Consider the following 27,972-nt stretch of genomic DNA (forward strand, 5'->3'; position numbering starts at 1 on the left):
TCTTTTGTGAACTCCAGAACACAAGGTAGCCCCCTAGTTTCCAACTGCACATGTCCCAGGGCTCCTGTCATACACACTCATCCACCTGGACCTACACTCACACTGAACCAGAGCACTAAAATACAAGGAAACTTTTATTTTCAATTTTCACCAAGAAATCTGCTGTGGTTTTTTATGCTTTTGGTTCTTTTCCTTTTTTTTTTTTTTTCACTTTATTTTATTCTATCTGCTCAGTGGCTGGAGCCGCTGGGTTCCTGGTATTAAAAAGATGCCAACAGAGGTAGCTGTGTCTCGCCCAGGGGCCCGGCCCACTCTGAATACCCCAAAAAAGGAGAAAAGGAAACACAAAATAAACCAACAAAATAAAACCAAAAGGAGGAAGAAATTCAGATCATTTTCTTCAAGCCTGGCGGGTCCCACGACAGTTTGTGTGTAACAGACGTTACAGTGGGGAGAAGCCAGGGCCCAGAAGGCCAGCCCGCCAGCTCCCTGCAGATGGCGCCGGCGCTACTGCTGCAGTCTCTCCAGCAGGAAGGGCACCACTGCCCCTCACTCCCTCCCCTCCCCCAGCGCACTGGGGGCTGTTCCTTTACAACATGGAAGATGGGGCAGAAGGAAGGAGAGGGTCTCTCAGGCCCCCACATGAGAAGCTGGGCAAGGGAAAGTGAGGAAGGTCACTGCTCAGCGGTGGAGGTGGTATCATCAGTGTGGATCTTCACTGCTGCTGGGCTACCTATAGGAAAAGAGGGCAAAGGGAGTTAGAATTCCAGACCACAGGAACCCACCCGGTCCTACGGGAACTCACTGGTAAGGCAGCCCCACCTGCCCAGAATGTAAAGCTAGGGTGAGAGAGCAAAGTCACAAGTTCCAGAACGGCTCTGCTCGAACCGTTGGCCAGAAGAAAATGGTCATACCTGCTGTGGAGTAGGTTCAGGTGCTCGATTTGCCAGGCGGCTGAGAATGTTACGCTCTGACATCTGTAGCCGCACAGCAACTGGGGGAATTCGGGCAATAGTAGCTGGGAGTCGAGTCACATCGGCTTTCATGTCACTCAGCAGCTCTTCTAGCTGTTTCAGAACTGCACAGGAAAAAAAAAAAGTGGTGAGCTGTGGCAGTCAAGACCAAGATCCTTCTTACCACAGGGGACCCCCCCATCACTTCTCAGTGACCAAGGGACTAATGTGCTGGAGTGCTGGAGTATTGTCTTTTGTCACTGAATCACCTGACCTGGCCTCCACCATGCTCACATTCCTGTCCCTCATGTTCCACTTCCAACTGTCCATGATTCTGTGCTTTTCAAAGTCACCTAACCCTCACTGTCCCTTGCTCCCTTTTGTCTCTATTTTCTCCACTTCTTGAGAGAAGTTTCTATTTCCTTTTCTCACTGTCCTTCTTCTCCACCTTTTGGATGTGTCTCCCTCCTTCTCTAGAAGTCTTCCTCATTTCATCCTCCACCCCTCTCACAATGTTTTAACTTAGAAACAAAAAGTTGAAAGGGGTCTAGAACGTGACAGGATCTTAAAGCACCTGAAGTCACCTCTAAAGCAGCCCAGATGACAGTCTATTATTCTGCTTTGCTCTCCACCTCCAAGAACTTGACTATATTAAGAGTTAAAAGAGGCAAAGAACTACTGTCCTTGGTTGCCTCTAAGACATTAGCTTCCCCAGGAGGAAGGCTAGGCTCCCCGAGGAAGGGGCTCTGAAGAAGGCTTGGAAACACGCAGCAGGTGTGTCAGGGAGGAGCAGAGGGAGGAGAAGGCTGAGTCTGGAGGAGGCAGGGGAGCCACTGGCTACCTTTGTGCAGGACTGCATTGGCTGGCTTGTTTCCTGCCATTGACTCCTTGGACAGGTGCTGATGACTCTCCGCCAAACACTCCACCTCAGCAAAGCGGGTGTTTAGGGCCATGGAAGGGTGAGAGGGGTCCTCTGACATGTTCAGGTAAGCTGCCCGGCGCAGCTGTTCCTCAATCACCAGGGCTTGTTCTAAGAGCTGGACAAGGGATAAAGAGGAAACAGAGGATGAACCGACCCTCACTTTGCTTATTTCTGATGGGCCTCTCAGAACCTATAAAGAACCGGACAGATGGCTCCCCCAAACCCAAACAGTCTAACATCGCATTGCTTTTTTTACCCCCGCTTTGGAGGTCCATGTTTTTTAAACTGTTTACCTCTTTACTGATTCACTTTTACACAAAATGATAAAAACTCAATTTAGAAAATACAGAGCAGGGGCCGGCCCAGTGGTGCAGCAGTTAAGTGCGCACGTTCCACTTCAGCAGCCCGGGGTTTGCCGGTTCGGATCCCGGGTGCAGACATGGCACCGCTTGGCAAGCCATGCTGTGGTAGGTGTCCCACATATAAAGTAGAGGAAGATGGGCATGGGATGTTAGCTCAGGGCCAGTCTTCCTCAGCAACAAGAGGAGGATTGGCAGCAGATGTTAGCTCAAGGCTAGTCTTCCTCAAAAAAAAAAGAAAAAAAAAAGAAAATACAGAACATATAAAAGAATTAAAGTCACAAATAATTCCACCTCCTAGAAGTATTTAACATTTTGAAGTTTTTCTTTGCATATATATTTTTTATGTAATTGAGATCATTCTACAATAGTCCCCACCTTTCTCCACGGTTTCGCTTTCCGAGGTTTCAGTTACCCACAGTCAACCGCAGTCCAAAAATATTAAGTGGAAAATTCCAGAAATAAACAATTCCTAAGTTTTACACCAGAAATAAACAATTCCTAAGTTTTACACTTCGAGCTGTTCTGAGCAGCGTGATGAAATCTTGCACTGTCCCATTCTGTCCCTCCCGGGACATGAATCATTCCTCTGTCCAGCATATCCACACTGTATAGGCTACCTGCTCATGAGTCACTTAGTGGTCACCTTGGTTATCTGATCAACTGCCGCAGTATCACAGTACTTGTGTTCAAGTAACCCTTATTTTACTTAATGATGGCCCCACAGCCAACTTTATTATTTATTATTGTTAATCTTTTTTTCCCCCCGAATCCCCCTGGTACATACTTGTATATTTTTTAGTTGTGGGTCCTTCCAGTTGTGGCATGTGGGATGCCGCCTCAGCATGGCCTAATGAGCGGTGTCACATCCACGCCCAGGATCCAAACCGGCAAAACCCAGGCTGCCGAAGCGGTGTGAGTGAACTTAAACCACTCGGCCACAGGGCCAGCCCCCAAATTGTTGTTAATCTCTTACTGTGCCTAATTTATAAATTAAACTTGATCATAAGTATGTATGTATAGGGAAAAAACATGGTATATATATGGTTCACTACTATCTGTGGTTTCAGGCATCCACTGGGGGTCCTGGAACATCTCTCCCATGGATAAGGGGAGACTATTGTATAGACATACCTAATGTTTGCAAAGTTACATAGTAAGAATCTTCCTTTATTATTAACTGCTCTTTATAAAAGATGGTTTTTAATGGTTGCATGGTACTCCATCCTATGGATATACCTACCATATCCTATCATTTGAGTTGTGTTACTCTAAAATTATTTTTGTTTCTTTTCTTTTGTCTCCGTATCTTACTCTCATTCCTTTCCTTCTCCAATAGGCAAACCTTCTAATATACTTACTCTGTTTTTTTTGTGGGTGTTTTTGAAGACTGAATATTGTTTCATGTGCACATTTCTAATTTATAGAACCACATTCTGTACATAGAAAATGCTTTTTCTTCCTTTCCCCACTATATCTTTTTAGAAAGCCCATTTACGTTGTTATAGCACATGTATTGTGTTGCTTCTAACTGTTGCTTAATGCTCCATGTGAATCCACATTTTACCTATCCACACTCCCAATGTCAAACATCTAGGTTGCCTCCAGGTCCCACCACCAAAATTCATACTGCAACAAACACTCTTGCACATTTCATCTGGTGGAGCTTCGAAAAGGCTCTTTAAAATATATTCCAAGGGACAGAATGTTGATTTATAAGTTATGAGACTTAATTTGCTGAAGTATCTACTGGTTCTTCAAGAGAATGAATCCATTAGGGGTCAGGAAAAAACGACAATGTGAGAATAATGGTGGTGGTTCTTTCTTCTACAAGACCTGGCTCCATCAGGGCCTACTAATTTACCCCAAACAAAGCATCTGCTGTCAATCTCTATATACCCTGTCTCCTTCACCAACTCCCTCCTCCCGCCCCAAACTATGAGCTTTCTCCAGGATCAACCCTTGGCTTGCTGCTGTTCTTTTAAAGTATTCTGCCAAGAGATTTTTCCTCTCCTTGCGTCAACCAGCACCTCTAGGCAAATGACTTGATGGTTTTCAAACCTGCATCTGAAGCACTGATTGTTCTGATCCCTCTGTATGGTTGATCACTCTTTGATCCCACTTGTTTATGGGGAGGGGGGAGTGGGAGGATATTTACTTGCGAGAAACACCAAATGACTTAATTGAACTTATTCTTTTCTACAAACTGCTCCCTCTCATTTCCTTGATCTGCCAATGATAATTTAATTTTGTCAGTGACTCAAGCTCAAAACTTGAGTTATTTTTGGCGTCTCACTCCTTTGTAACTCAAATCCAGTAAGTTAGAAGTCTACAAACTATGGCCTGTGGACCAAATCTGGCCCGCTGCCTATTTTGTATGGCCCAAGAGTTAAGAATGGCTTTTTACATTTTTAAATGGTTGGAAAAAAGTCAAAATAAGAAGTTTGTGACTTCCTAACAATTATATAAAGTTTGAATTTTATTGTCAATAAATAAAGTTTTACTAGAACATATTCTTGTTTATTTGTACCTATGGCTGCTCTCACACTATGAGAGTTGACTATGTACAATAGAAACCATTAGGTCCCACAAGGCCTGAAATAGTTACTATCTGGGCCTTTAATAGAAAAGGTTTCCTGACCCGTACAATAAATCAGTAAATCCTGTAAATTCTTCGGTGTTTTGTTTCCTTTATCTTATCCTTTTCCTTTTCTGCACCAGCATCACAGCCCAGTCTTTACTACCTCATGACTATATGATAGTTCTATAACCTCATGAAGTGTTGTGTTTCCATTCTCCTTGGTCATAATAAAACACTTCAGAAACCTTCAAGGGCTGCCCACTAACTAAAGGGTAAAGTCCAAAATCTCTTATCTGGTGCCAAAACCCACCTACTGACCTCTAGCTCTTACCTCTCTCCAGCCTACCTCCCACCATAACACAAGTATCTTCTACAGCCCAGCTGAGCTATTTACTGTTTCCAAACAGCCTAAGCTCTGCTGCCTCTCTCTTTGCCCAACCTAATACCTTTGGTTCAAAAAGCCTTCTGTTTCTATCCAACAATCTCTACTGCATTCATCAAAACTTAATTCCAATGCCATATTCTCCATGATGAAGCCATTTGTGAGCTCTCTCCTCACTCCTCAAATTCCCTCTGGAGAAGTTTCTCATGGATTCAGCAGTCTCCCTCCCAGTACACAGAATGGCATTCATTTGATCACACATTTGCCTCTAAGCTGACAGCTCCTTGAGAATAGGCACCGTGCCTTATTTTTCTCTGTGTCCCTATGTCACTCAGTGCTTGGCGCATAATGTTTAAAGGTTCATTAGGGTATATTTCTTATTCTCCCAATTACACTCAGTGTAAGAGCCACGTGTCTTGTCTCATGGTATCCCATTTTGATGGTCTGCACACAAAGTGGCCTCCATATACATTTGCTGAACTCCTGACTGAGAGTCCCTGCAGTCCTGGGCTTACTGGCCCTCGTGATTCTGAAAATGGAGCTCTACCTTTCCCTCTCCTTTGTGCAGCCACCCCACCCTCTATCCACACAGGTACTCTAGTACCGCCAGCCCACTGACAGCCCTACCTCCTCAGAGATCCAATTCAGTCCCACCTCTGCATCTTTCCTGAACACTCCAGCCTACAGTGTTCCCCCAGCACTCCCACTGCACTAGTCTGTGTCATTCATTAGGCACAGTCATCTTCAGCCCTTGAACAGCTGGTTTATTTTCAAGTCTGTATGTCTTGATCCCTAATATTTAAAATACTTGGGAGCAAAGCCTTTCCTGGAATACCAAAAGTTATACAGGAGAATGACCAGCATGGCTAAGTGAACAGAGTCCCTGCTGCACTTTAGAGGCTGTCACTTCAGTGCTGCATTCCTCCCCATTCTGCTCACCTTGAACCTTCGGGCTAGGAATTTATTCTTGATCTCTAAGAAATTGCCACGGTTCATTTCACCCTTGAAAGGCTCATTGAGGATGGCATAACGTGGGTCATTCTGGATGTCCTGCCACCGAGCATAGCCATGGCTATTGGAAAAGTGCTCAGGAAAAACAAAAGGAAAGTAAGAACCTCAAACTGTGGGACCATGAGAAACCTGCTCCAAGAACCTCAGCCCAGACTCAGGCAAAGGATACTTTATGATGCCAGCCAGCAGCCAGTAGTCATGCCGTCGATGCCAGATCTCGTAAGTCTTCTTGGTGACTGTGGCTGCCCGCTCCTCATTCTGCCAAAGGGAATGCAACTCTGAGGAGGAATTTGGGGAAGGTTGGGAAGAAAAAGGCAAACATTTGTGAGAATTCAAAAAGCTATTTACTCCTTCTCCCCAGACACCACCTTAATAGTAACGCCTCTGGCTTTCTAACACAGAACCAAGAGGCGTATATAATCAGCCTGGCATTCCCTCATCTAGTAGAGGTAAAGGCTCTATACCCTGGCTTCTGACAAGAACCCTAATTTCACCTTAGATCCTTCTAACCCCAGTGGGCCCTCATTTTCATACCAGTAAAACCGCCATCTGCAATGTTGAACATGAAACGCTGCTTAATATTTTTCTTCTGCTTCTCATCATTCAGGTCCTTGGGAGTCTCTCCATTCTGAAGCATCACCTCTTTTTTCTCTTCTTCTTCTTTCTTCTCTTCTATAGGACATGCAAAAGAAAAATGTCAGCTCTCAACAGAACCCAGAGCCTTGGCCCTTACCCATGGCATTATATGCTACAAGACATCCATCTACCTCCACCCTTTCGCCACACAGGTGTCTCTCAAACTCAGAAAAAGGTGCCACCAGCCCATGGACAACTAAATGTGAGGACAGAGGAATCTTTTAACTTGGGATAAAATGGCTATATGGATACAGATGAAGAGGCTGGGGGTGGGTGTGTCCTGAAGATAAAGTCCTTGCTTCTAGTTTTAGAGTCCTTCTAAACCACAGTCAGTTTCTCCAAACACCCACCTTTGTCCTCTACCACAATGGGGGTGAGATCTATTGCTGACTTCTCCTCCACCTTTTCCACATCAGCAACACCTGGGGGGAAGAGACAGCATTGAGAGTATATCTAAACAATGTTCTCCTCTGTTCCACACTATATCCAACTGAAACAGTCCTAAACCTCAATCGCTATCATTAAAGTCATAAAACATGTCTTAAGAGAGGGGAAAACTCCATAATTTAAACTCAAGGGTTGGGGCTGGCCTCATGGCCGAGTGGTTAAGTTTGCGCGCTCCGCTTTGGCAGCCCAGGGTTTTGCTGGTTCGAATCCTGGGCGCGGACAAGGCGCCGCTCATCAAGCCATGCTGAGGTGGTGTCCCATGTGCCACAACTAGAAAGACCCACAACTAAAAATACACAACTGTGTACTGGGGGGTTTTGGGGAGAAAAAGGAAAAATAAAATCTTTAAAAATTAAAAAAAAAAGTCAAGGGTGCAGGGTTCTTCAGTATGTCACTTCCTCCTGACACCTCTATAGCCTGGCTAAAGTCCAAGAGCAACTGTGGTTCACAGGGATCTGCAGTGCTTGAAAATGTGGATACCTTTGGGCTCTGTCTCCATAGGTTCGTCTGTTCTCTCCTTCACCTCTGCCTTTTCCACCTTCTCTTCTCCCTCAGGAGGTTCAACAAGGACTTTTTCATCCTCTGAGGCAGGGGCAGGGGGCTGTGTACACTTTAAAAGGAGAAAGACAAAGGTTGAAGCAGGCAGGCCAGCACCCAAGAGTGGGCTTATCCACTTGCTTTTGGTGTGGCATCCAGTCAGCGCCATCTCTTACCTCAGCGGTGGCCTCAGGGACTGCAGATTTAACCTCCTTTTCTCCTTCTGCACTCTCCTCTTCTTTGACGCTATTTTCCTCTATTTTTATCCCATCCTCTGCAACCAACAGAAAAGAATTAATTAGGAAGAAGGGCCTGGAGCAGAGAGAAGATCATGCCTTCACAGTTTGTCTCATTTTAAATTGTCCTCTCGTGCCTTTAAGAGCCAGACCTATTCTCAGGACGGCCCTCCTAAACTGAGAGGGAGAGATTGCTGTGTGTCCTGCCAGAGGCCCCTGTTAGAACTGAGCACAGGCGAGCAGAGAAAGCATAGGCCAGGACAAGAAGAGAGGGACAGAAAAGGACAGTGCCCGCAGACTTACCGGCAGGTGGAGCAGGTGCAGGAGTATTGGGTTGCGTGTCCCCTGGAGTGGAGGGTGTAGGAGTCTTGGGGGAAGGTGACCCGGGCTGGGACATTTTTTTGTTTTCCTCTACTTCAGCAAGTTCAGGCATGCTCCAGCGCCCATTAACATGTTCAAACTCCTGAACCTATAGCAACAGGACAAGAAGTTGAAGACCCAATTCCAGCTCTAGGCTCCTTTCCTGTTGGCCCTCCAGTTTCCCCTAGAAACCTTGAACAACAGAGAGAGGCTCAGGGCTTACCTTCTTGCGAATCAAGGACATAACACCAATCCTGGTAAGAACGTGCTGGCGAGACAGGCCTTCTCTGGGGACACCATCAGCAAAGGTCTCAGCCCCATCTGCTCCCGGCTCACATAAATGCCGCATAAAAAGAGAGACGTAAGCCCTGTAAAAAATAAGTAGAGAAATGAGTTAAACAGCAATCCTGCAAACCCCTAGATCGGACTGTTTCCCATCCCCACTTAGGCATTATCCCAGACCACGACTGTGGTTCCATGTTGAGGTAAAGCCAAACCGGCACAGTGAAAGCTGATCTCCAAACTCCATACCATGCCCCAGGTTCTCTTCCAGAGAAGCTAGGGAACACAAAGAACCCTATTACTAACAGCTTTGCCTGCCAAATTCAGCAGAGGAAACAGCGAACTTCCCTGCTTAGCCTGGACTAGTACTGTAGAATGACCAGAGATTAGAAGCTCTTGCCCTACATCAGTCATTCCAGCTCTCAACTTACTTGAACTCTTTCTCTGATTTGCCTCGCAGATCTCTCACAAGCCACTGGGTGGTAAAAGCATCCTGAGGTGGCATCCCATATCGCATAATTGCATTAAGAAAGGCTTTTCGCTGACGAGCATTAAAACCAAGTACCTAGGGGGAGAAGGAACCTAGGTGAGAGGGAGCAGGTCTTACTCCACCAGACCCAATACCAGCACTCACCCAACCTTCCTTAGAATTGTATGACACTTACTTCAATATTCCCACCAACACGGGCCAACAGAGGAGGCAATGGCTTATCTTTATCGTTCCGCAGGCCCTTACGACTGGGCCTGCGGGGAGCTGCAAGAAGAAAAGGTTGCATGAGGGACACCGGTAGGGTATAAGACAAAGTAGTATTTTAACCAGCAGAAAGGCATAGGCCTCACCTTCTGAACGTTCATCAAAGTCTTCATCACCTTCCTCTGAGGCCACTGAATAATCGGACTGGTTGTCGGACTGGTCGTCCTGCCAATCTGGAGGGAGAGAGGGCAGATGAGCGGGGCCCACTGCTCTAGTGGAACGGCCCATGGGTGGGGGGCGGGGCCGGCCACACACACCTCGGTCCTCCTGGGAGCCATCATTGTAGTTGACCTGTTTACGGATTCTTTTTCCTTTGCCCAGATTTCGGGCCAGATCTTCTTGCTGCTGCTCATAATGGTGCCGCAGCAATTTCTCCCAGTAGTCAGGATCCACACTTTCTTCTTGTTTTATGATTTCCCGTTCTACCTCCTCTTCCTCCTGGGACAGAGGGAGGGCCAGGACTCAGGAGTGCTGAAGTCAGTACCACCAGCTACCCCTCGTCCTCACAGTTCCCATTCTGCTAACTCCTTCTCATGACTGGACTCGGAAATACTTGGTGTGCCTGCTCGGACCTAAGAACTTAAAAGAAATTTAATTGACAGGACATGGCTCCTCATAATTATGTACAGATGAGCAGTCAACATAACTAAAGAAAAACATGGGATGGAGCTGTTATCACAAGAGAAGGATGAAGAGACAGTATGCTTTCTTCTAACTCCTTTTACTGATACATATATAGTTAGGAGACAGAAAATGTAGAAAAGAGAGATTAGAGCCTTAGCAAGGCAGAATGGAGAAGCTTCTGAAATACTGCAAAAGATTTTCCTACGAGAGAAAGTAGAAGGGCCATAAGCCCTTCTGTTCTTCACAAACTTCATCAAAGTTTACCAACTGTGTGCAAAAAAGAAAAAAATTATACGGGCCGGCCCGGTGGTGCAGCGGTTAAGTTCATATGTTCTGCTTCTCGGCGGCCCGGGGTTCGCCAGTTCGGATCCCGGGTGCGGACATGGCACCACTTAGCAAAAGCCATGCTGTGGTAGGCATCCCACATATAAACTGGAGGAAGATGGGCATGGATGTTAGCTCAGGGCCAATCTTCCTCAGCAAAAACAGGAGTGGCAGTAGTTAGCTCAGGGCTAATCTTCCTCAAAAAAAAAAATTACATACATATATCCTCTTATGTCCCAATAATGTTTATGATCCTCTGAAAGTCTTATATTTTTTTCAGACATTTCAGGCCACTAACTGGTTCCAGATCCCTTACATTAGAAGTAAACTGCTGCCAATAGCATAATGCTAGAATCAACCTAAATATCCATCATGATGGAACTAATTAAATAAATTATGGGGGTTGAGGGTGGGTGAAATGGGTGAAAGGGGGGTCAAAAGGTACAAACTTCCAATTATAAAATAAGTAAGTACTGGGAATGTAACGTATAGCATGGTGATTATAATCAATGATACTGTCTTGCATATTTGAAAGCTGCTAAAGAGAGCAGATCTTAAAAGTTCTCATCACAAGAAAAGAAAATTTTGTAACTATGTATGGTGATGGATATGTAGTTGTGGTGACCATTTTGCAATATATACAAATACAGAATCACTATATTACACACCTGAAACAAATATAATGTTATGTATCAATTATGCCTTAATTTCTTAAAACAAATAATGGTACTTCTAAACAAGAACATATTATACAGCAAAAAGAAAAAGGTGGGGGAACTCTTTATGTACTGATTTAGACTCTACAAGATTTTTTAAATGGACAAAAGCAAGGTAGAGAACAGTAGGTATACGAAACTAATTTTGTATTTAAAAGGAGAAGAAAAAAGGCGTTTGTGTGTGTGTATATATATGTGTGTGTATGGATGGATAGATATGTAATTTGTATGCATATAAAATATTTTTAGAAAGAGACAAGAAAGTGAAAATACCATTTATCCCCAGGAAGGGAACTAGGCAGCCAGACAGGGGTGGAAAAGACATACCTTTGTATCTTTTGAATTTTAAACCATGTGAATTACTATTTATTCAAAAAGTAAAATTTATAAATATTATAAACAGCAGCTGCCACCACACGAGAGGGTCATTTGTATACCTATGTCGTCATGAACAGAGATTATCAACAGGTGGGAGAGTACCACCCCTTCCTTCCCAACCACTCAGAAAGTGCTGCCCCAGTCAATCACTCCTACATGCAGCCACTGCCCTGACAGAGCGTAGAGCACCGTACAGGAGGGCAGTCAGTCTACAGACCTATCAGACTATTCAGCCACAGTTACACATAACCGAGGTTAGTAGCAACACCTTCAAAAAAGAAGACAACAGGTATGTATCAGAAAAACACAGCAAGAGGGATGGTTCTGAGTTACAAGGATGAGAAAAGATGGCAAAGACCACCAGAAACCTATGCCAATTCAAAGTCCCCTGAGCTGAATAGTTTAAAGAGAACGCAAATGTTTTTCATTTATAGCCTACTTTATCATTTAGGAGGAAAAATTATTATCCAAGCCATGCATTTATCATGATTTTAGTATTTGTTTTTTACTAAAAAAGACCAAGAAAAGGAAGAGGAAAGAAAAAGGGCAAACAACAATTCTAATGTTTTAAAAAGCATAGGGAAATAGGCTGTCTAAGTATGTTTCTTACCTCCTGCTTTTTCTCCAAAGAGACTTGAAACAGCAATCAAAAATTTATTTGTAGGGTTAATGAAATGAGATTCTGATAAAGAGCTAATATAACTGTTTTGAGTGAGAAATTTGGCTGTGAGTTTCCTGACAGGCACGGCAAAGAAGAGAATGTGATTGGTCATTTTATAGTACTTATTTTCATGGAAAGAGATATATCAATTCATCCATGTACTTACTAATTTACCTACAAATGTTTTCCTCTTGTCTCATACCATCTTGGTCTCAGCTCCAATTTTCAGACTAATCACCAAGCACAAGATTGCCTTGGACTCATACTCACCCCCATTTCTTCTTCCCGCACCACATACTGGGCCACTTTGAATGAGCTCAAATATTCATTCATGCCCTGCAATTCTGTATCTTCAGTCTCATCCTGGTTACGGTCCAGCAGTCTTTCAATGGCCTTATCATCATAGTGGATAACACTACTATCTTCTCCCTCTTTGTTGTCTCCTCCTACAAAGAATCAGGAGTCCATACCCCCAAAGTCAGCTTCAGCAGCTGCAGTGGAAAAAGCAAGTCCCAGAGGACCCTAGGTCCAAATCTCAGGACCCTAGGTATCAAAGATACCCTTTAGAGAGGCCAAGCCCCACACCAAAACAAGTTTCTGACTAACGTACCTCCATCTGTAGCTTCGTCCTTGAATAGTTCCTCAGTGCCAAATTTGAGGATGTCGTCAAGCTCCTGTTTGGACATGGATCCAGTCTTGGAGCCCAGCCCAGGCCGAACCACTAGATGCGTCAGCATCATCTTCTTCTTTGCCACCTGCGTGATGCGCTCCTCCACTGACGCACGGGTCACAAACCGATAGATCATCACCTTCTTATTTTGCCCAATACGGTGAGCTCTGCTAAAGGCCTGGAGTTGGGCACAAAACGAAGCCAGAAAATGAAGTAACCATATTTTCCTGCTTTCACTTTTGCCTTGACTTACACATAATAAGCTAAATCCAGCACAAGGCAGGAGCTGCAGCTTGCCTCATACAAAACTTCCTTTTGCACCCCTGCCCCAGACACCACCCTCTATCACGTTACCCAAAATAGGGCCATGGCTAACCCAAACGCTCTGGCTTACAATAAGGTAAAAGACTTAAAAAGAATCCATTGTTTCCCCATGAAACAACTAATTCCAGATGGTGGAGTCCTCACAGAGAGTACTGTGTACTTCCAGTAAGTTACTGTACTCTGCTCACCTGGATGTCATTATGGGGGTTCCAGTCAGAGTCATAGATAATAACTGTGTCAGCAGTGGCCAGATTGATTCCAAGGCCCCCAGCTCGAGTGGAAAGCAAGAAGCAGAACTGCTGAGCACCCGGTGCTAAAAAAAAAAAAAAAAAAAAAAAGGAACCAAAAATACCATTAGAAGCGTCTCCTGAATTCCAATTAATAAATGTAGAAGGAATGTCAGAAATAAAAAACCTCATTAGGCAAACACCACAGTGATAATCATTGTAAGCAAGGTCCACTGATGGATACAGAAATCAGCGTGAAAGTTTAAGGAGAAAAAGGATGTTACTATAGTCTCAAACATATCCTTCAAGATATTTATCGATTACAATAGGAAAAAGTGTAACTTTACAGTGGAGAAACTCAGCAGACACCACCTGAACCAAGTGATCAAGGTTAACATCACCAGTAATGGGACGTCATCAACATCATGTCCTCCCCCCGATGTGATACACTAAAAAGGACACAGCATTGCTTATATTCTTGCCCAAAACGCCTACCCTCAATCTAATCATCAGAAAACATCAGACAAACCCAAACTTATAGACATTCTAGAAAATAACCGACCAGTAATCATCAAAAGTTTCAACACCATGAAAGAAAAGGAAAGAATAAAGAACTGTCACAGACAGGAAGAGACAAAACTAAATGCAATGTGAGATCTAGGATTGGATCCTGAAACAGGAAAAGGACACTAGGAGGACAGCTAGTGACATTCAATTAGAGTCTGCACTTCAATTAGTAGTATGACACCAGTGTTAATTTCCTGGTTTTGATAGTTGTATTGTGGTTATATAAGTTGTTATTATTAAGAGAAACTGGGTGAACAGCATACATGAACTTTCTGTATTAATTTTTTGCAACTTTTCTTTAAATCCAAAATTATTTTAAAATAAAAAGTCAAAGAAAAAAGTAGTGGCTACTGGGACAAGTCTGCCACTAACTTGCTATTTGAGCTTGGATAAGTCCTGGTCCCTTTCTGGGCCTCAAGATAAAATGAGCAAGGTTAAATAAAATGCTCTTCTTTCTAGCAGAAAGGACAAAGACATCAAAGGAAAAAAATCCTCCTAGGAATAGTCCAATACATTCCTCCAATCAAGATATTCAAAAGCTTTACTCTTCCCTATCCATTGACAAAAACCCAAGAGAACCACACAGGAAAGCAAATGCATGAGAACAACAAGCGACCGGTCCAAAGACACGAGTGAATGAGGATGTCTGGACTGAAGCCAGTCCTTCCCTCTTACCATTGAAGCGGTCAATGGCCTCTTGACGCATGTTCCCAGTGATTCCACCATCAATACGTTCATACTTATAACCTTCATGTTCCAAGAAATCCTCTAGTAGGTCCAGCATCTTGGTCATCTGGAAAAGGAGCACAGTTTAATTATCAGTCAGATAAAAATCCCTTTTGCCATGTCACTGAGACTTGTCTACTGCTGTTCCCTAAAGCTCCCAGCCAAGCCTGCATAATACCTGGGAGAAGATGAGTACACGGTGCCCACCCTCCTTAAGGTTCTTGAGCATCTTCTGTAGCAGCAATAATTTCCCAGATGCTCTGATTAGGGCACTGCCATCATACATGCCATTAGGCATCTTAGGGGCTTCCTGAGGAAAGAAAGAAATAAGAAAAAAATACTGAAAGAAAGCCCAAATGGAGCAGTTCCAACCCAGGGATGAATGAGAGGTGGCACGACATACCATTGCAGCCACAGGGAAGAGATATGGGTGATTGCAGCACTTCTTAAGATCCATCACCACATTTAGCAGAGAGACCTGGTTGCCACCACCTCGAGCATTGAGTGCCTCAAAATTTCGAGTAAGGATGTACTTGTAGTATTTCCTACATGGCAAGATAGAAAGATAAGTCAGACTCGAGAGCTATTATGTGACTTACAACACAATCCCAAGGTCTAAGATCTTCCTTCCAACATATCTCACTTTGGGACTAAGGAAGCCTAACAAGAAGCACCAGTATCACCATCAGTATCAGTACTATCAGTACCACCACCACCACCACTACCACCAACACCATTTTAAATAAGCTAAGGTATTTAAATAAGAATATGGGCCCCAACCCCACAGCATTAGGTGTTTCCTTAGGCCTTGCTTGCTCCCATCACCAGATGCCTTGAAGTGGAGCATGCAGAGGAATAAGAAACACTACAGACTGGCAGATGTCTAACTGTTTTTGCAAAATGAAGTCAATGCTTCTGTCCCTTCTGACTCACTTCTGCATAGGGCTCAGTTCCACACGCACAATCAGCTCTGTCTTGGATGGCATATTCTTGAACACATCAGCTTTGAGCCGCCGCAACATGTGAGGCCCTAGCATGTCATGCAGTTTTTTAATCTGGTCCTCTTTGGCAATGTCAGCAAACTCCTCCAGGAAACCTTCCAAATTGCTTCAGGAAGAGAAAGGAAAAAGTTGTTGGAGAGGGAAAAGGAAGAAAGGAAAGTGATACACAGGAAACGGGCAACAGGAAAGAGAAGCAGAATTATGAACCGATTGTGGATCAACACACACTTACTGGAACCTCTCGGGGGTGAGAAAGTTGAGCAGATGAAACAACTCTTCTAGATTGTTTTGTAATGGAGTCCCAGTCAGCAACAGCTTGTGCTGGAGTGAGTAACCATTTAAGACCCGGAAGAACTGGTGAAGATGGAGAGGTGAAATTCAATGAAAAGAGGGCTCCAGCATATCTCCGCAAAACTCTGAGCTGTTTCACTGCCCGATAGTTAAACCCCTGCCCCTACCTCCATCTCTTTTTAAGGCCTGGCCACCAAGGGGCATGACAAGGGAGGGAGGCAGAGACACTTCTTCCCTTTCCCCTCCTCCTAGGTCTCCCCTTAATGAGTAGGTAGTACTAGAAAACTAAAACTGGAGGCCATAACCTCCTACCCTACCCCCTCACCTTAGACTGATTGTTCTTAAGCCGATGGGCTTCATCCACGATGAGGCAGGCCCAGTCAATAGACCCCAAGATAGCCATGTCAATGGTGATCAACTCATAGGATGTCAGCAGCACGTGGAATTTCACAGATGCCTCTTTCTGCACAAGAAGGCAACCTGGTCACTAATGTTCAACTCCTCCAGCATAAGTAAGTCCATAGACTTTTTTCCTCCTCCCAGCTGTTTTCCTTTTGCCTCACCCCAAGGACCAGGTCAAAAGGAGGCAAACTAAACCCATAGCAACAATTCCCTCTCTAGGGTGGTCTCCCTCCAACTGAGATACCTTCATGCGAGAGGCCTTCTTGCCACCACGAATGGCGTTGTCTTCAAAGGAGAACTCATTCTCTCGGATGATGGCACGGCTATCTTTGTCCCCCACATAGGTCACCACATACATATCTGGAGCCCACATTTCAAACTCCCGCTCCCAGTTGATGATGGTAGAAAGAGGGGCACTCACTAGGAAGGGGCCTTTGGAATGACCCTTGGAGGAAGAAGAGAAGCAGCAAGGTAAGGACTGAGGGTCCCGTCACAATACAGCCTCAGCGCCCACCTCTACCGTCTGTCCCAAGAGCTAGCCGAGGACTAATGTGCACTGCGGCTTCCACTCTCACCTTTCTCCACACATGCATATGTCCTGTCTATTCCTTTCCACGAAGCCATGCCCGCCTTTACAGAGAGCTTAAGACCTCACCCCTTCCATTAAGTCTTTTCATACTAATTCCACTCACAATTCAGCTTATTGCGACACATATCCATTTCCCCAGGACTGAGGCTCTGATTCTACCCAAGGCACCACTCCCTCAAATCTTTCTCTCTGCACCTGTGTCTATCTTACTGTCATTCAAGCATGTTCTTCAAGGTCAGCGACCAATTTTTTCTTCCTTTTTCTCTCTCCTCAGAGAGTAAGAAAAGACCATGAACACAAAATACCCACACAAAAGACTAACAGCCCCAGCTTTCCTACCTCCTTGTAGAGGGAATAGAGGAAGACTGCTGTCTGGACAGTCTTCCCAAGGCCCATCTCATCAGCCAAGATGGTATCAGTGCCCTGAGCCCAGGAGAAGCGCAACCAATTCAAGCCCTCCATTTGATAGGGGTGCAGGGTTCCACCTGTAGCATCCAGGTACTCTGGCTGTCGCTCATACTTCACTGTTGGCTGAAGGATAAAATAAACAAGTCAAGAGCTAGCAAGAAATTCCCCTCCTTCCATGAGACAACAGCTGCCTGGTCCTCACACATCCTCACTAGATGCTCCTTCAGAGAGCCACAAAAATTGTGGGGAAAAAGATCCCCAATTGTTATTGTAACTTTTGTGTTTGATTTAGAATCCTGTAGGGGCCGGCCCAGTGGCGCAGTGGTTAAGTTCACACGTTCCGATTCTCAGCAGCCCGGGGTTCACTGGTTCGGATCCCAGGTGCGGACATGGCACTGCTTGGCACGCCATGCTGTGGTAAGCGTTCTACATATAAAGTAGAGGAAGATGGGCACGGATGTTAGCTCAGAGCCAGGCTTCCCAGCAAAAAGAAGAGGACTGGCAGTAGTTAGCTCAAAAACAACAGAATCCTCAAGACAGCAAGGCAATTAACCTATCAGGCAGCAGAGATCTTGGTCCCACAGATCTCTGAGGAAAGATACATCACAGCCTCCCTAGCAATACGATAGTTCTGCTAGTCAAGATCCACCAGGTAAATAATTGTATGTCCCCCTAGATTCATCTTTTTAACCTTAACCATCCTCACATTATATTACACAAATAAAACCCAGAGGAACTGAACCATGAATTAAGAGTCAGCGACCCAGGTTCCAATATAAGTTTCATAAAAGCTTGGCTGTGTGACCCCACCCTTGATAACACTTTCTCAATCATATAAAACACCTCCTCCTATGTTTTTATTTTTCAAAGGATAAAAAAAAAGTAATCTTATTATCTTCTCTCATTTCCAGAGATGTGGAGAAGTGGGGAAGCAGACTTATGAAGCCGTCTCAGCTATGGAGTTATTACTTGCAGGTCATTACTCAGAGCACCATCGCTGGACTGGAGCACACAGATACATGGTCCTACAACCAACGGCGCCGCCCTCCCTCTTCCACCCCAACTCACATCAACTGTTGGAGTTTCAGGAGGCCTCTCCAACTTCCGTAGCTTCACCTTCTTGAGTTTCTTGCCTGGTCGTCCTTCCTCACCCCTCATTAACTCCCTAAAGAAGACAAATGTCACACAGCTGCCTAGCATTCTTCTCAATAAGAAGCAACTCCACTCCTCACCAAAGTCACTCACCTGTGATTCCAATAACTCTGCTTGAACAGGTCATAGTCCTGTATCTCCACATCCTCACTCTCCCAGGATGCCTGATCATAGGGCAAATCTCGCCACTTGATCAAGTAGTGAACATGGCCCTTCTTGTCCACACTGCAAGGTCAAGGAGAAAAACCCTCAAAGCCAGAAGGCCACCCTCCTCTCCCCCTAAGTCAGCCTTGCTCTCAAAAACTGCCAATAACCTATGTTCCAAAACAGACCTTTAGGAAGGACAAACCATATATATTCAGAACCTCTACTATACCAGTCTTTGGACCAGAAATTAACTCTAATCTATAGTCTCCTATGGCTCAAATACAAGGATTCAGTCAGTTAATAATAATATATTGAGCGTGTATCTCTTCCAAGTCTAAGTTACTGGTGATGTCCATTTTCTTAATCCCTTTGGCAAGAGTCTCCCAATGATAAGCTGCCTAACCTCCCGTAAGCCCAAGACAACTACCAGTCTGGCCCAACTCCACTGGTACCTGTGGTTGAGAATTCGGTGGATCATCATCCACTCAGGTTTTATCCCATAGCGATAGAAGCGTTCCTCCATCTCTGCAAATTTAGGGTCCTTGTTCTTTCGCTTTCGGCTCTTCTCTTCATCACCACCAAAGTCCCCAGAAGGTGGCTCATCCATATCATTCTTCCGCTGATAGTTGCGGAACATCACTTGACAGTGCAGCTCCAACTACAAGCAGAAAGAGAAATAAGTCACCAAGGAGTTGCATTCACTCTTTCCATCCACAAGGCTGTTTTCTCACTACCCTCTTCACTGTAGCCCCCACATCTCTAGCTTATGCCAGGTTTACCTGCAGTTCAGACACCCAGGAGCAGTGCCAATAAGACATGCCTTGCCATTTCACAAAGAACTGCCGCTCTGGCCGCCCCTCCAACGGCTTGGGAGAGGGAGTATTGGGATCAGCATCTGGAGGTCGAGGCACCGGTGTGGGAGATGGTGGCTGACCCCACTTCCAGATTAGGATCTTCTGAACTTTGCCCTTAAGAGCTGGACACTGAGAGAAAAAGAGATGATCCAACACCAAATCATTACCATGGGGAAAAGATGGTACAGCTCACACCCTCAACCTTACCAAAGGATTATTTCAAGTAAGATCTAATCCCAGGACCCTTCTAGGGAGAAAATAATAAAACTCTCTCTCTACTTCTGGACTTCATCCAGGATTTGTGTGACATTATCACTCCTATATGCTTAATAAGCCAGTAGCTAGACTTCAACAATAACCCAGAACATGGAAGCACAGAAAACCCACAGACCTAGAGCCCAGAATTCTTCACTTATGCAACTGAAAAGCAGTAAGTGGCCCTATTTAAACCATTCTAAACTACCAAGACCCTGAGGCTAGGTGTCAAGCCACGGAGGAATGTTCTGGGATAGAAGAACACTGCTCCATCCCCCTTAAGAGAACTGGCAAAGCATCAACTCCTCTGTTCGAAGTCAGGCCTACATTTTCCCAGGAAAAAGATAACCCAAGACCACAGGAGGAAGGAAGATACCTATCTCGGGGCTGAAAGGTCCATAGTTCTCCAATGACCTCTCTCTGACCTCAGCCTCATGATGCCTACATATAAAAGGCGTAAACCCTTCTGCTAGACTACACTTCTCAAATCTCTCACCCTAGCTAGGGCCAGTCACTCACCGTACAACGGGGACAGAGCCATTCACCATTGGGGATCTCTGGAAGCGGGGGGTTCAGGCAGTGGATGTGGTAGGAGGAAGGACAAGTGTCACAGCAGAGCAGCTCCCCACCATCCTTGCAGACCCGACAGAATTCCATATGGTGGTCATCCTCTTCTTCAGGGTCTCCCCCAACCTCTTCCAGGATCTCCTCTCCCTCTGAATTGTCCTCCTTAGCCTCCCACTGGATGCCTTCCTTCTCCTGTAGTAAAGGACCACAGAGTCAGATCCTTACCACCCCCCACCCACTCAAGTCTGAACCCATTATTCCTTTGAATGCTTCCCAAAGCCTACACCAGCAACACCACCATTTCTACTCCAACCCAGGCCCAAAAGAGCTTTATCTCTCCCACCCTTCCTCTTGAGGGTTTCAAAGGGCCACAATGGCTGGGTACTCACACAGTGGGGGCAGCTCCACTTGCCCTCAGGAGCCTTCTCCATATCTGGATCCAGGCAGACCATGTGGTAAGCTCGGGGACAGGTATCACACAGGATGATCTCACCGCCTTGCTGGCACACCTCGCAATAGTCCTGGTGGTCTGTCTCATAACCATCCACAGCAGTCACCTCCTCCTCGCCTGGGCAAGGAAGAGGGAAAGCCCAGTTATTAGAAAAAAATCTCCCCCCCACCCCCACCCCCACAATAAACCCCACCCCTATCTCCTTAGGGAGATTCTTCACCAATCATTCCACCCCATCCCATCACATACAGATACAGAAGAGAAACACACCTTTCTTTTTCTTTTTAGTGGTCCGGAGTTTCTTGCGGCTGCGGCTACTGCGGCTGGTGGAACCATCAGAAACAGAATAGCTATTGATACTGGCATCATCGAAGTCAGACTCCACATCCAAGTCGTCGTCCTCACTCTGACAGAATGAAAAGGAATAAGGGTAGAGGTTCATGCCAAGGGGAAGGAGAGAGTGGTGGAACAGGGATCAGAAGGGATCACTCCCTTACTAGTGGTACCAGACTCCCAGCAAGACTGTGATACATGGAGCCTTGTCACCTTGTTCTGCGGCCAACTCCCCACATTCTTATGTGCCTACTGTGAAGACTAGATCCTGACATAAGGTAACACTGTCTCTATCAGATATGGCCCCATCACCAAAGGGATGGGCTGAAATCTCACCGAAGATCTCTTACGCTTAGAACCAAAACCTCCCAGCTTGATTTTCAGCGGAGCTACTTTCTTCGGTTTAGGCTTCTTGGCATCAGGTACACGAGGACTGCCTTTGGGCTTCCTACGAGCATTAGGACCTAAAATCATGAGAGCGCAAGTAAGATTATATAATCCAAATATACAGCACAAGGCAGAAGATGGGGAAAAAAAATACATTCTCCATCTCAGCTGGTTTCCCCATGTTCAGCTTCCCAAATACAAGATTCACTCCTCCCTCCTATCTTCTATTTTCAGGCAAACAGAACAGCATTCCCATGCTTTCTGTGTCTTCAACATCCTAAGCCCACACTAGTGCCCCCGGCACTGAATCCCATCATTTCACCTTTGCCCTCCTTGGTCTTGGCTTTGCGGATAGGCACCTCCACAGGGGGAGGAGGTGGTGCAACCTCAGTGGCTGTCACCATGCTCTCCACCACAGCCACTGCTGCCGCTGCCGCCGCTGCCACTGAAGCCCCAGAACTGCCTTTGAAGGGGTTGTTGGTGCTGAACTCCCGCCACTTCGCACCCAAAACCATCATCATCTTGGACACAGCAATCTTGGGGTTTTTGGCAGCAATGAGGGGTCTGGTGGAAAAATGGACAAGAACAGAAAAGAAGAAAAAGTTTAAGAACAAAAGAGGGAAAGAAAGTGAGGTGAGATTATAGAAACATGCTGCTCCCCTTCCCCCGCAGACCTCCTATTTACCGGACAAACTGGCTGAAGGCCTTGTAGTTGGTGAGGGTGCGATAATCCTCCTCTGAGAACACATGGTCGATGTCTTCCATGCCCCAGTCTTCCAGGAGCTGAGCAGAGGATTTAGGTTCCTGCAGAAAGAGCAAAGTCAAAGACCTGACACCCAGTACCCACACTTGCTAAGGGAATCTGAGTTGAAACTAAGGCTTCTAAGTCCAGGGTAAGAAAGCTGAGAGGGAATCAGTAGAAATAGGTGGACAGAAAATGTTCTAAGGGGCAGCAGAGTGGGAGTAGAGTGGGAAACGAAGGACAGAAGTTAACAGTACAGAAGAGGACGGAGGTCCAGGCACCTTTGAATCATCATCATCGTCATCCTCCTCCTCCTCCTCCTTCCTCTTGGATTTGCTCTTCTTTTCTTTCTTAGGTCCAAGCTTCTTCTTCTTCTTCTTGCCAGGGGTATAGTCGCTGCCCTCACTGTCTGAGCGCAGAGCCACCTCTTCCTCCTCCTCCACAAACTCCGGCCCCTCCCCAGAGCTGTCCCCCAGCTGCCGGCATAAGAGCATACGCTGGAGCAGGGAAGGGGGGAGAGGGAGACAGACACACACATGCTACACACATGCTGACCGCAGGACAGCCCTGAGGCTCATCCCCAGGACACGACCCACCACTCCAGAGGAAGAAACAAACACCCCCAGTCCTTGAACCCTTCTTGGAGCTCCTTCCTTCTTCCTCTTGTCCCTCATAACATCCAGTCACCCACTCACCTCTTTTTTTTGGCGCTTGCTCTTAGGGATTTTAGGGTCCCGCGGTTTCTTAGGCTTTTTCTTCTTCTTGAGCTTTGGAGTCTCCGTTTCTGACAAATCCTCTTCTGGGTCCTCTTCGTTTTCTACATATATTTGGCAAAGAGAGGTAGGCAGGGAAAAGATCAATAGCAAAAGGTTAGAGCTTAATCCAGAGGCTTTAGACTTTATTCCCCCACCTCTTGTCCCAGATTCCACTAAAGAGAACTGCTATACTCTCCACAGAAGGAAGCTGATACTCAGGACAAAAACAGACAAAAAGAGAGCTGTATATACCCGAAATAGGCCTTCCAGGCCAAACCAGGCCCACCTCGGGCAGCTGTCCAGACCCCTGCCTCCTCTCCCTCATTCCTAACAGGAGTCTTCTATATGTTCACCAGTGCAGCTGAACCAAGCTGCTCAGTGTCAACCAAGTAAGAGAAATCAGTTTAGTTCTCCTGTAACTGGCCACCAAGTACTCTATAAACCAGGGAATGAGAATGAAAGGTCCTACCTAGAAGGCAAAACTATAGAATACACCCCCACCATCTTCTCAGAACAGTGTCAGTTCAGGGCTCCCAAAAACCACACCCTTCACTAACCCCTTTGGGTCATGACTCCTCAAGACAACCAGAACCTCTAAGAGCCCAGTTCAATTGCCAGCCCAACATCATATCCACTCCCAAACGTAATTTCCTTTCCCCATCTCCAGCCCTACTGTTCCTCCCCAGCTTCTCCTGGGTCAGTAGCCTCTTCTCCCCAGGGGCCCAAATCAGCCCAGCTGTCACCATCTCCTCCACCCCCCATCCTCCTCCCATCTGGCTCCACCTCCTCCCCTGGCTGGGAGCACACACAAAGCCTGGGGTAATACTGAGAGCTCCTGGGCAGGGATAGGTGGGAAGGGGCACGGAGGGGGAGGAGAAGGCCAGGAGGCAGGTTGCTTTGTAACAGACATTCACACCAGCACACCAGCTCCCTCCTCCCTTTCTCTCTCCTTCCCAAGCCACCCCCGCCCAAGGAGGGGGGGAGTGGAGAAGGGAGTGGAGAGAAGGAGGGAGTGCCTCACCCACTGAAGAGAGGGAAAATGGCTCCTGACCGCAGAAGCCAGCCTAGGGCACCCAGCTGCCAACATAGGACAGACAGGAAGTGGCAGGGGAGGGGGGTGGGTTGAGAGAGGTAGCCAGGGAAAGACTACCCTCACACAAGACTTCCCAAATTATTACCTGGCCCCAGGTCCAAATACCACCTCTCCTAACAGCTACTCTGGAATGACACAGTTCTCAAGAGGTCACTCTATTGTCCTAGGCAAGGAAACCCAAGACAAACATGAAGGGTAATACCACGAGAAGAACTGGGTTACTCCCTCTATCACAATTACTTTTTCAATCATAAGAACTAAAATTTAACAAACGCTCAGCGGAGCTGTGGTCAGAGCATACAACCTTCTCCTCAAATTTCTGATACCCAAAAGATTTACCTTGAGGAATGGGAGCCCACAAGAAGTCTCTGACGCTCAGTTTCCTCATCACCCCTACGCAAACTCCAGGCCACAGATCCTAATTCCCTCTTATAGATTAGAGGGAGCCACCTATCCAACATACGGGAGTCATCATGCCCAAGACCAAGAAAAACGGAGCAGCGTCTAGATAGTGGTGGACAACATGCTTCCCTCAATCCTACACCTGCTCTTAGCTCCTGACACCCAGAACTAGCCTGAAATGCCTCTGGCTCCGCCCTTCCTGAGTGAGGCAGATACTCGGGAACAGGAGACATGAGCTTGACAAAGCACCATCAGGCTCCCCCACTCAGCCTAGCATCAGGCCAGGCACAAGAAAGCCCCTCCTATTCCCTTAGGAATGAACACCAGCCTGGATCTCACCAGAAAAGAATCATTTTTCTTAAAGGCTTCTCCCCAGCTATCCTCATGTTGCTCTCCCCACCCCAATCAGCTACATCTCTTGGTTCTTCCTCTTCATTACCTCCATAAAAGCTGGAAGTGGAGACAAGGATAAACCCATGGAAGCAAAGGGGACACCGTTCCATCCATATAAGACCCCCAAACTTCCCAAACAGATAATATGCTGACATGGCAGGTGGCAAACTGAGATATAGAGGAAGATTTGGGAAAGGGGCAGGAATGGGGTGTGGCAGATGGAAAAACTGGGTCATGCTACAGCTTGGGGCAGAGTTCACCGTGGGAGCCTGTACAGCTCCCAGTCAACACAGGGGCAGCCCCAGACCAAGGGGCCAATGGGAAGCCAAAATGTGGAACCAACACTGGCTGAATAGCACTACTATTTCTCATGCCCCTCACAGAAAGGACAGGATCACCTCACCACCACCTCAGGCAACAACACAGAACTCTGCCACTTGCCCTACACAGTGATGAGACTCAAGCCTAAATTTCTTACCCCAACAGCTGAAGACTCAGTAATAAGACTGACCCCTCTCCTAAGTGGTCTTAGGTTAAAATAGTCTTCCAACTCAGAAAATGCCAAATGTGGAAACATCTCTCCTAGATGAACTCAACTGGCCGCGGGAGCTGAGGGGAGAGAAGGCAGAAGTGAAAGATGTTCAATGGGAAACAAAAAGAGGACCAGCAGGCTCCAGAATTAAAGGAAAAACATAAGCAAGAGGATAAAGAAACGGCATGTAGAAAAAAGAAACCTAGAAAAAAAGGTCAAGGAAACAAGTAAGTGACTTAGCAAGGGCTCTGAAGGAAAGACAGACAGAAGAGAAACATCCACTTAGAAGCATGACATCAATCATCATTTAAGGACAGACAAGGGCTCTTCCAATGAGGCAGGGTGGTTATAACCATACGGGTTTGGTCAGTCTAAGGAGCCACTCCACAACACAGATAGGCAAAACCCCCAATACACCCACATCAACACGTCACAGCACCAGCCCAAACCCCAGGCTACCTGCACAGAGGCAGAAGCCCCTAGGAAAAAAATCCAGGATTATGTCCACTTGCTAGGGGATGAGAGGTGCAAAGGGTGTCACCTCCCTTCTTTTGCTCCTCCTAGTCTTATTTGTCAGGCTATTACATCCTACTCCTAGCCCCCATCATTTCCCCACTCAAAACATTCCAGCAGTCTGCCTGGCTAAAAGCGCTGCAGATCCCAGCTGAGGAGCGCAATTCAAACTTCACACAGTTCAAACAGCAGAGAAAACCAGTAACTGATCAAAAGCTAAAAATAATCAGATAGACAGCAACCAACACTCCCTCTTTCCTCTCCACGGCAGTAAGCACAGGATCCTACTAGCACCCATGCTCTGCTGGCCTCCTCAAACCCTCACCACCAACCACCACCACACAGCCTCCAAGGAGTCCCAGCTACCTGCATTCCTCCAAGGACCCACACAAGGTAATGCCTGCCAGCTCAGAGAGCTCCCTCAACTGGGAACTGCATAGGATTCCCGAAGACAGACAGTGCAGCAGGCTTGCATCTCAGCTCGCGGAGCCCAGGAGGCACATGGCTCCCCCCACCCCCCCCAAGAGCTCTGCAAAGGCAACCACTCCCTTCGGATGCCCTCCACCTCAGACTGCACAGACAGAGAGAGAAACTCAACCCTGCCTCACGAGAGTACTAGGGAGGGCCGAAATGCCTCCTTCCTGCCCTGGGCCCCTGGGGAAGATGTTACCTGGGTGGGGTGGGGGCAGGCTGTTGCTCAAAAGTGCATCCATATCCTCCTCCTCACTGCCCGCCGAGCAGGGGGACGGGGAGCCCAGGCCCGACGCCATCCCCTTCCGCTCCCGGCCAGGGAATTGGCCCAGCTGCTCTTGCCTGCGGCCTGGGGCCCTCTACACTGGCCCGAGTCACTGTGCGGGGGAGGGGGGAAGAAAGAGAGAACAGTCAGTGACGCGCACTGTCCCCCTCCCCCACACCCCCCGCTCTTTCCGCCCACCCCCACCCCGGCCCCCCCACCCGAGCAGGGCACCCGAGCCACTCAGGCTGAACTTAGTTCCACACTCCTCGGGGGCAGCCCGGAAGCCGGCTCCCCAGCTGGAGCCCCCAGATGAGCGGGAGCGACGCCCCCGAGGGCAGTCTGGTGCAGGCGGGGGGAGGAGAGAAGCCAGGCTGGACGGAGCAGGGTGTGACGGGGGGAGGGGGTCCGAGTGGCCGCAGCGCGGGGGGGGCCGGGGGAGGCGGCAGGCGGCAAGGCGCTCGGGGACACAAGGTCACTTGGGGGTGGGGGGGCGCCTCCCTGCGCCTGGGGAGGGGCTAGTCCCCAGACAGGGCAGCTCTCCAAAGGCTGTCCTCTGGGACAACTCAGGTTCTCCTGAGGAGCCGCGGGGAAGAGGGGGCGTGGAGGCTCGGGCACTCTGGGGGGCTCGAAGCAGGGACGCGGAGGGCGAGGGAGCTCCCACCGGGCAGGGGGCCGGGCCACGTGTCCTGGGGGGCAAGTGAGCAAAGGGCGAGGGGGCGGGCGCCGGGCATTGTGGGAGCCCGCGCCGGGGTGGGAGTCGCGGGGGGCCAGACTCTGGGTTAGGGCGGGGGGGAGGGGGCGCCCTGCAGGAAAGGGAAAGGTCGGCTGCTGCGAGCAGGGGGCGGTCCGCGGGTCGAGGGACGCCTGAGGAAGGGGTAGGTGGAGGGATGACCCTCGGGGCCGGTCGGGCGGAGAGGGGTGACTCTTTGGGAACCCCGCTCTCTCCTCACCCCGAGGCCGCCGCAGGTCGCACTGGGTCCGGCCCGGTGTCACTCCCGCTCCGGCTCCTCCTCGCCGCGGCCGAAGGGGGGAAAATGGCTCCGGCTCCGGCGTCGCCTCTTAAAGGGCCCGAAACACCGGCCGGGAAATCCCACCGCACAGGCCCCGCCCCCCCACGGACAGCCCATAATAACCTCAACCAACTCCAACCCCCCCTCCACTACCGCCACCCTCCTCCCTAGATCTCCCGGGCAACCCCCGCCCCCTCGTCGCTCAGGCAACCATTGGCCACGCCCCCTTCAAGCGCGCGCGCGCGTGTCACCCGGGCAACCACCCACCTCCTGCCCATCCCA

At 47.5% G+C, this 27,972-nt stretch overlaps 1 protein-coding gene and 1 non-coding gene across 13 annotated transcripts; both read right to left on the reverse strand.

The window, feature by feature from the left end:
* Positions 1-116: 116 nt before the first annotated feature.
* CHD4 (chromodomain helicase DNA binding protein 4) lies at positions 117-27,859 on the reverse strand. Of its 12 annotated transcripts, none has more exons than XM_070494247.1 (40): positions 27,631-27,859; positions 26,615-26,792; positions 22,952-23,073; positions 22,538-22,732; positions 22,200-22,318; positions 21,837-22,078; positions 21,464-21,591; positions 21,065-21,200; positions 20,733-20,872; positions 20,296-20,535; positions 19,447-19,650; positions 19,120-19,325; positions 18,614-18,745; positions 18,437-18,533; positions 17,300-17,491; positions 16,616-16,816; positions 16,295-16,432; positions 15,911-16,032; positions 15,611-15,784; positions 15,081-15,222; positions 14,856-14,987; positions 14,627-14,744; positions 13,346-13,470; positions 12,774-13,011; positions 12,434-12,609; positions 9,718-9,898; positions 9,547-9,633; positions 9,372-9,460; positions 9,138-9,271; positions 8,648-8,792; positions 8,368-8,533; positions 8,005-8,102; positions 7,772-7,901; positions 7,195-7,266; positions 6,743-6,880; positions 6,378-6,486; positions 6,137-6,269; positions 1,795-1,990; positions 915-1,078; positions 117-733 (listed from the first exon to the last, which is right to left on the reverse strand). In XM_070494247.1, exons 2-40 carry the CDS (start codon positions 26,712-26,714, stop codon positions 716-718), a joined length of 5,679 nt encoding a protein of 1,892 aa, XP_070350348.1. In that variant the 5' UTR covers positions 26,715-26,792; positions 27,631-27,859; the 3' UTR covers positions 117-715. The 12 variants fall into 12 exon arrangements, with proteins under 12 accessions (XP_070350348.1, XP_070350347.1, XP_070350345.1 ...); XM_070494246.1 differs by having other exon boundaries at positions 1,792-1,990; XM_070494244.1 differs by having other exon boundaries at positions 1,792-1,990; positions 9,718-9,895; positions 20,733-20,911.
* Positions 8,187-8,328, reverse strand: LOC123280038 (small Cajal body-specific RNA 11). The gene has a single exon (XR_006518549.2). It is a non-coding gene; the product is annotated as a small Cajal body-specific RNA 11 (non-coding RNA).
* Positions 27,860-27,972: the final 113 nt, after the last annotated feature.

Source organism: Equus asinus, chromosome 22 (assembly GCF_041296235.1).
Source record: "Equus asinus isolate D_3611 breed Donkey chromosome 22, EquAss-T2T_v2, whole genome shotgun sequence".
In the NCBI taxonomy this organism is placed as follows: domain Eukaryota; kingdom Metazoa; phylum Chordata; class Mammalia; order Perissodactyla; family Equidae; genus Equus; species Equus asinus.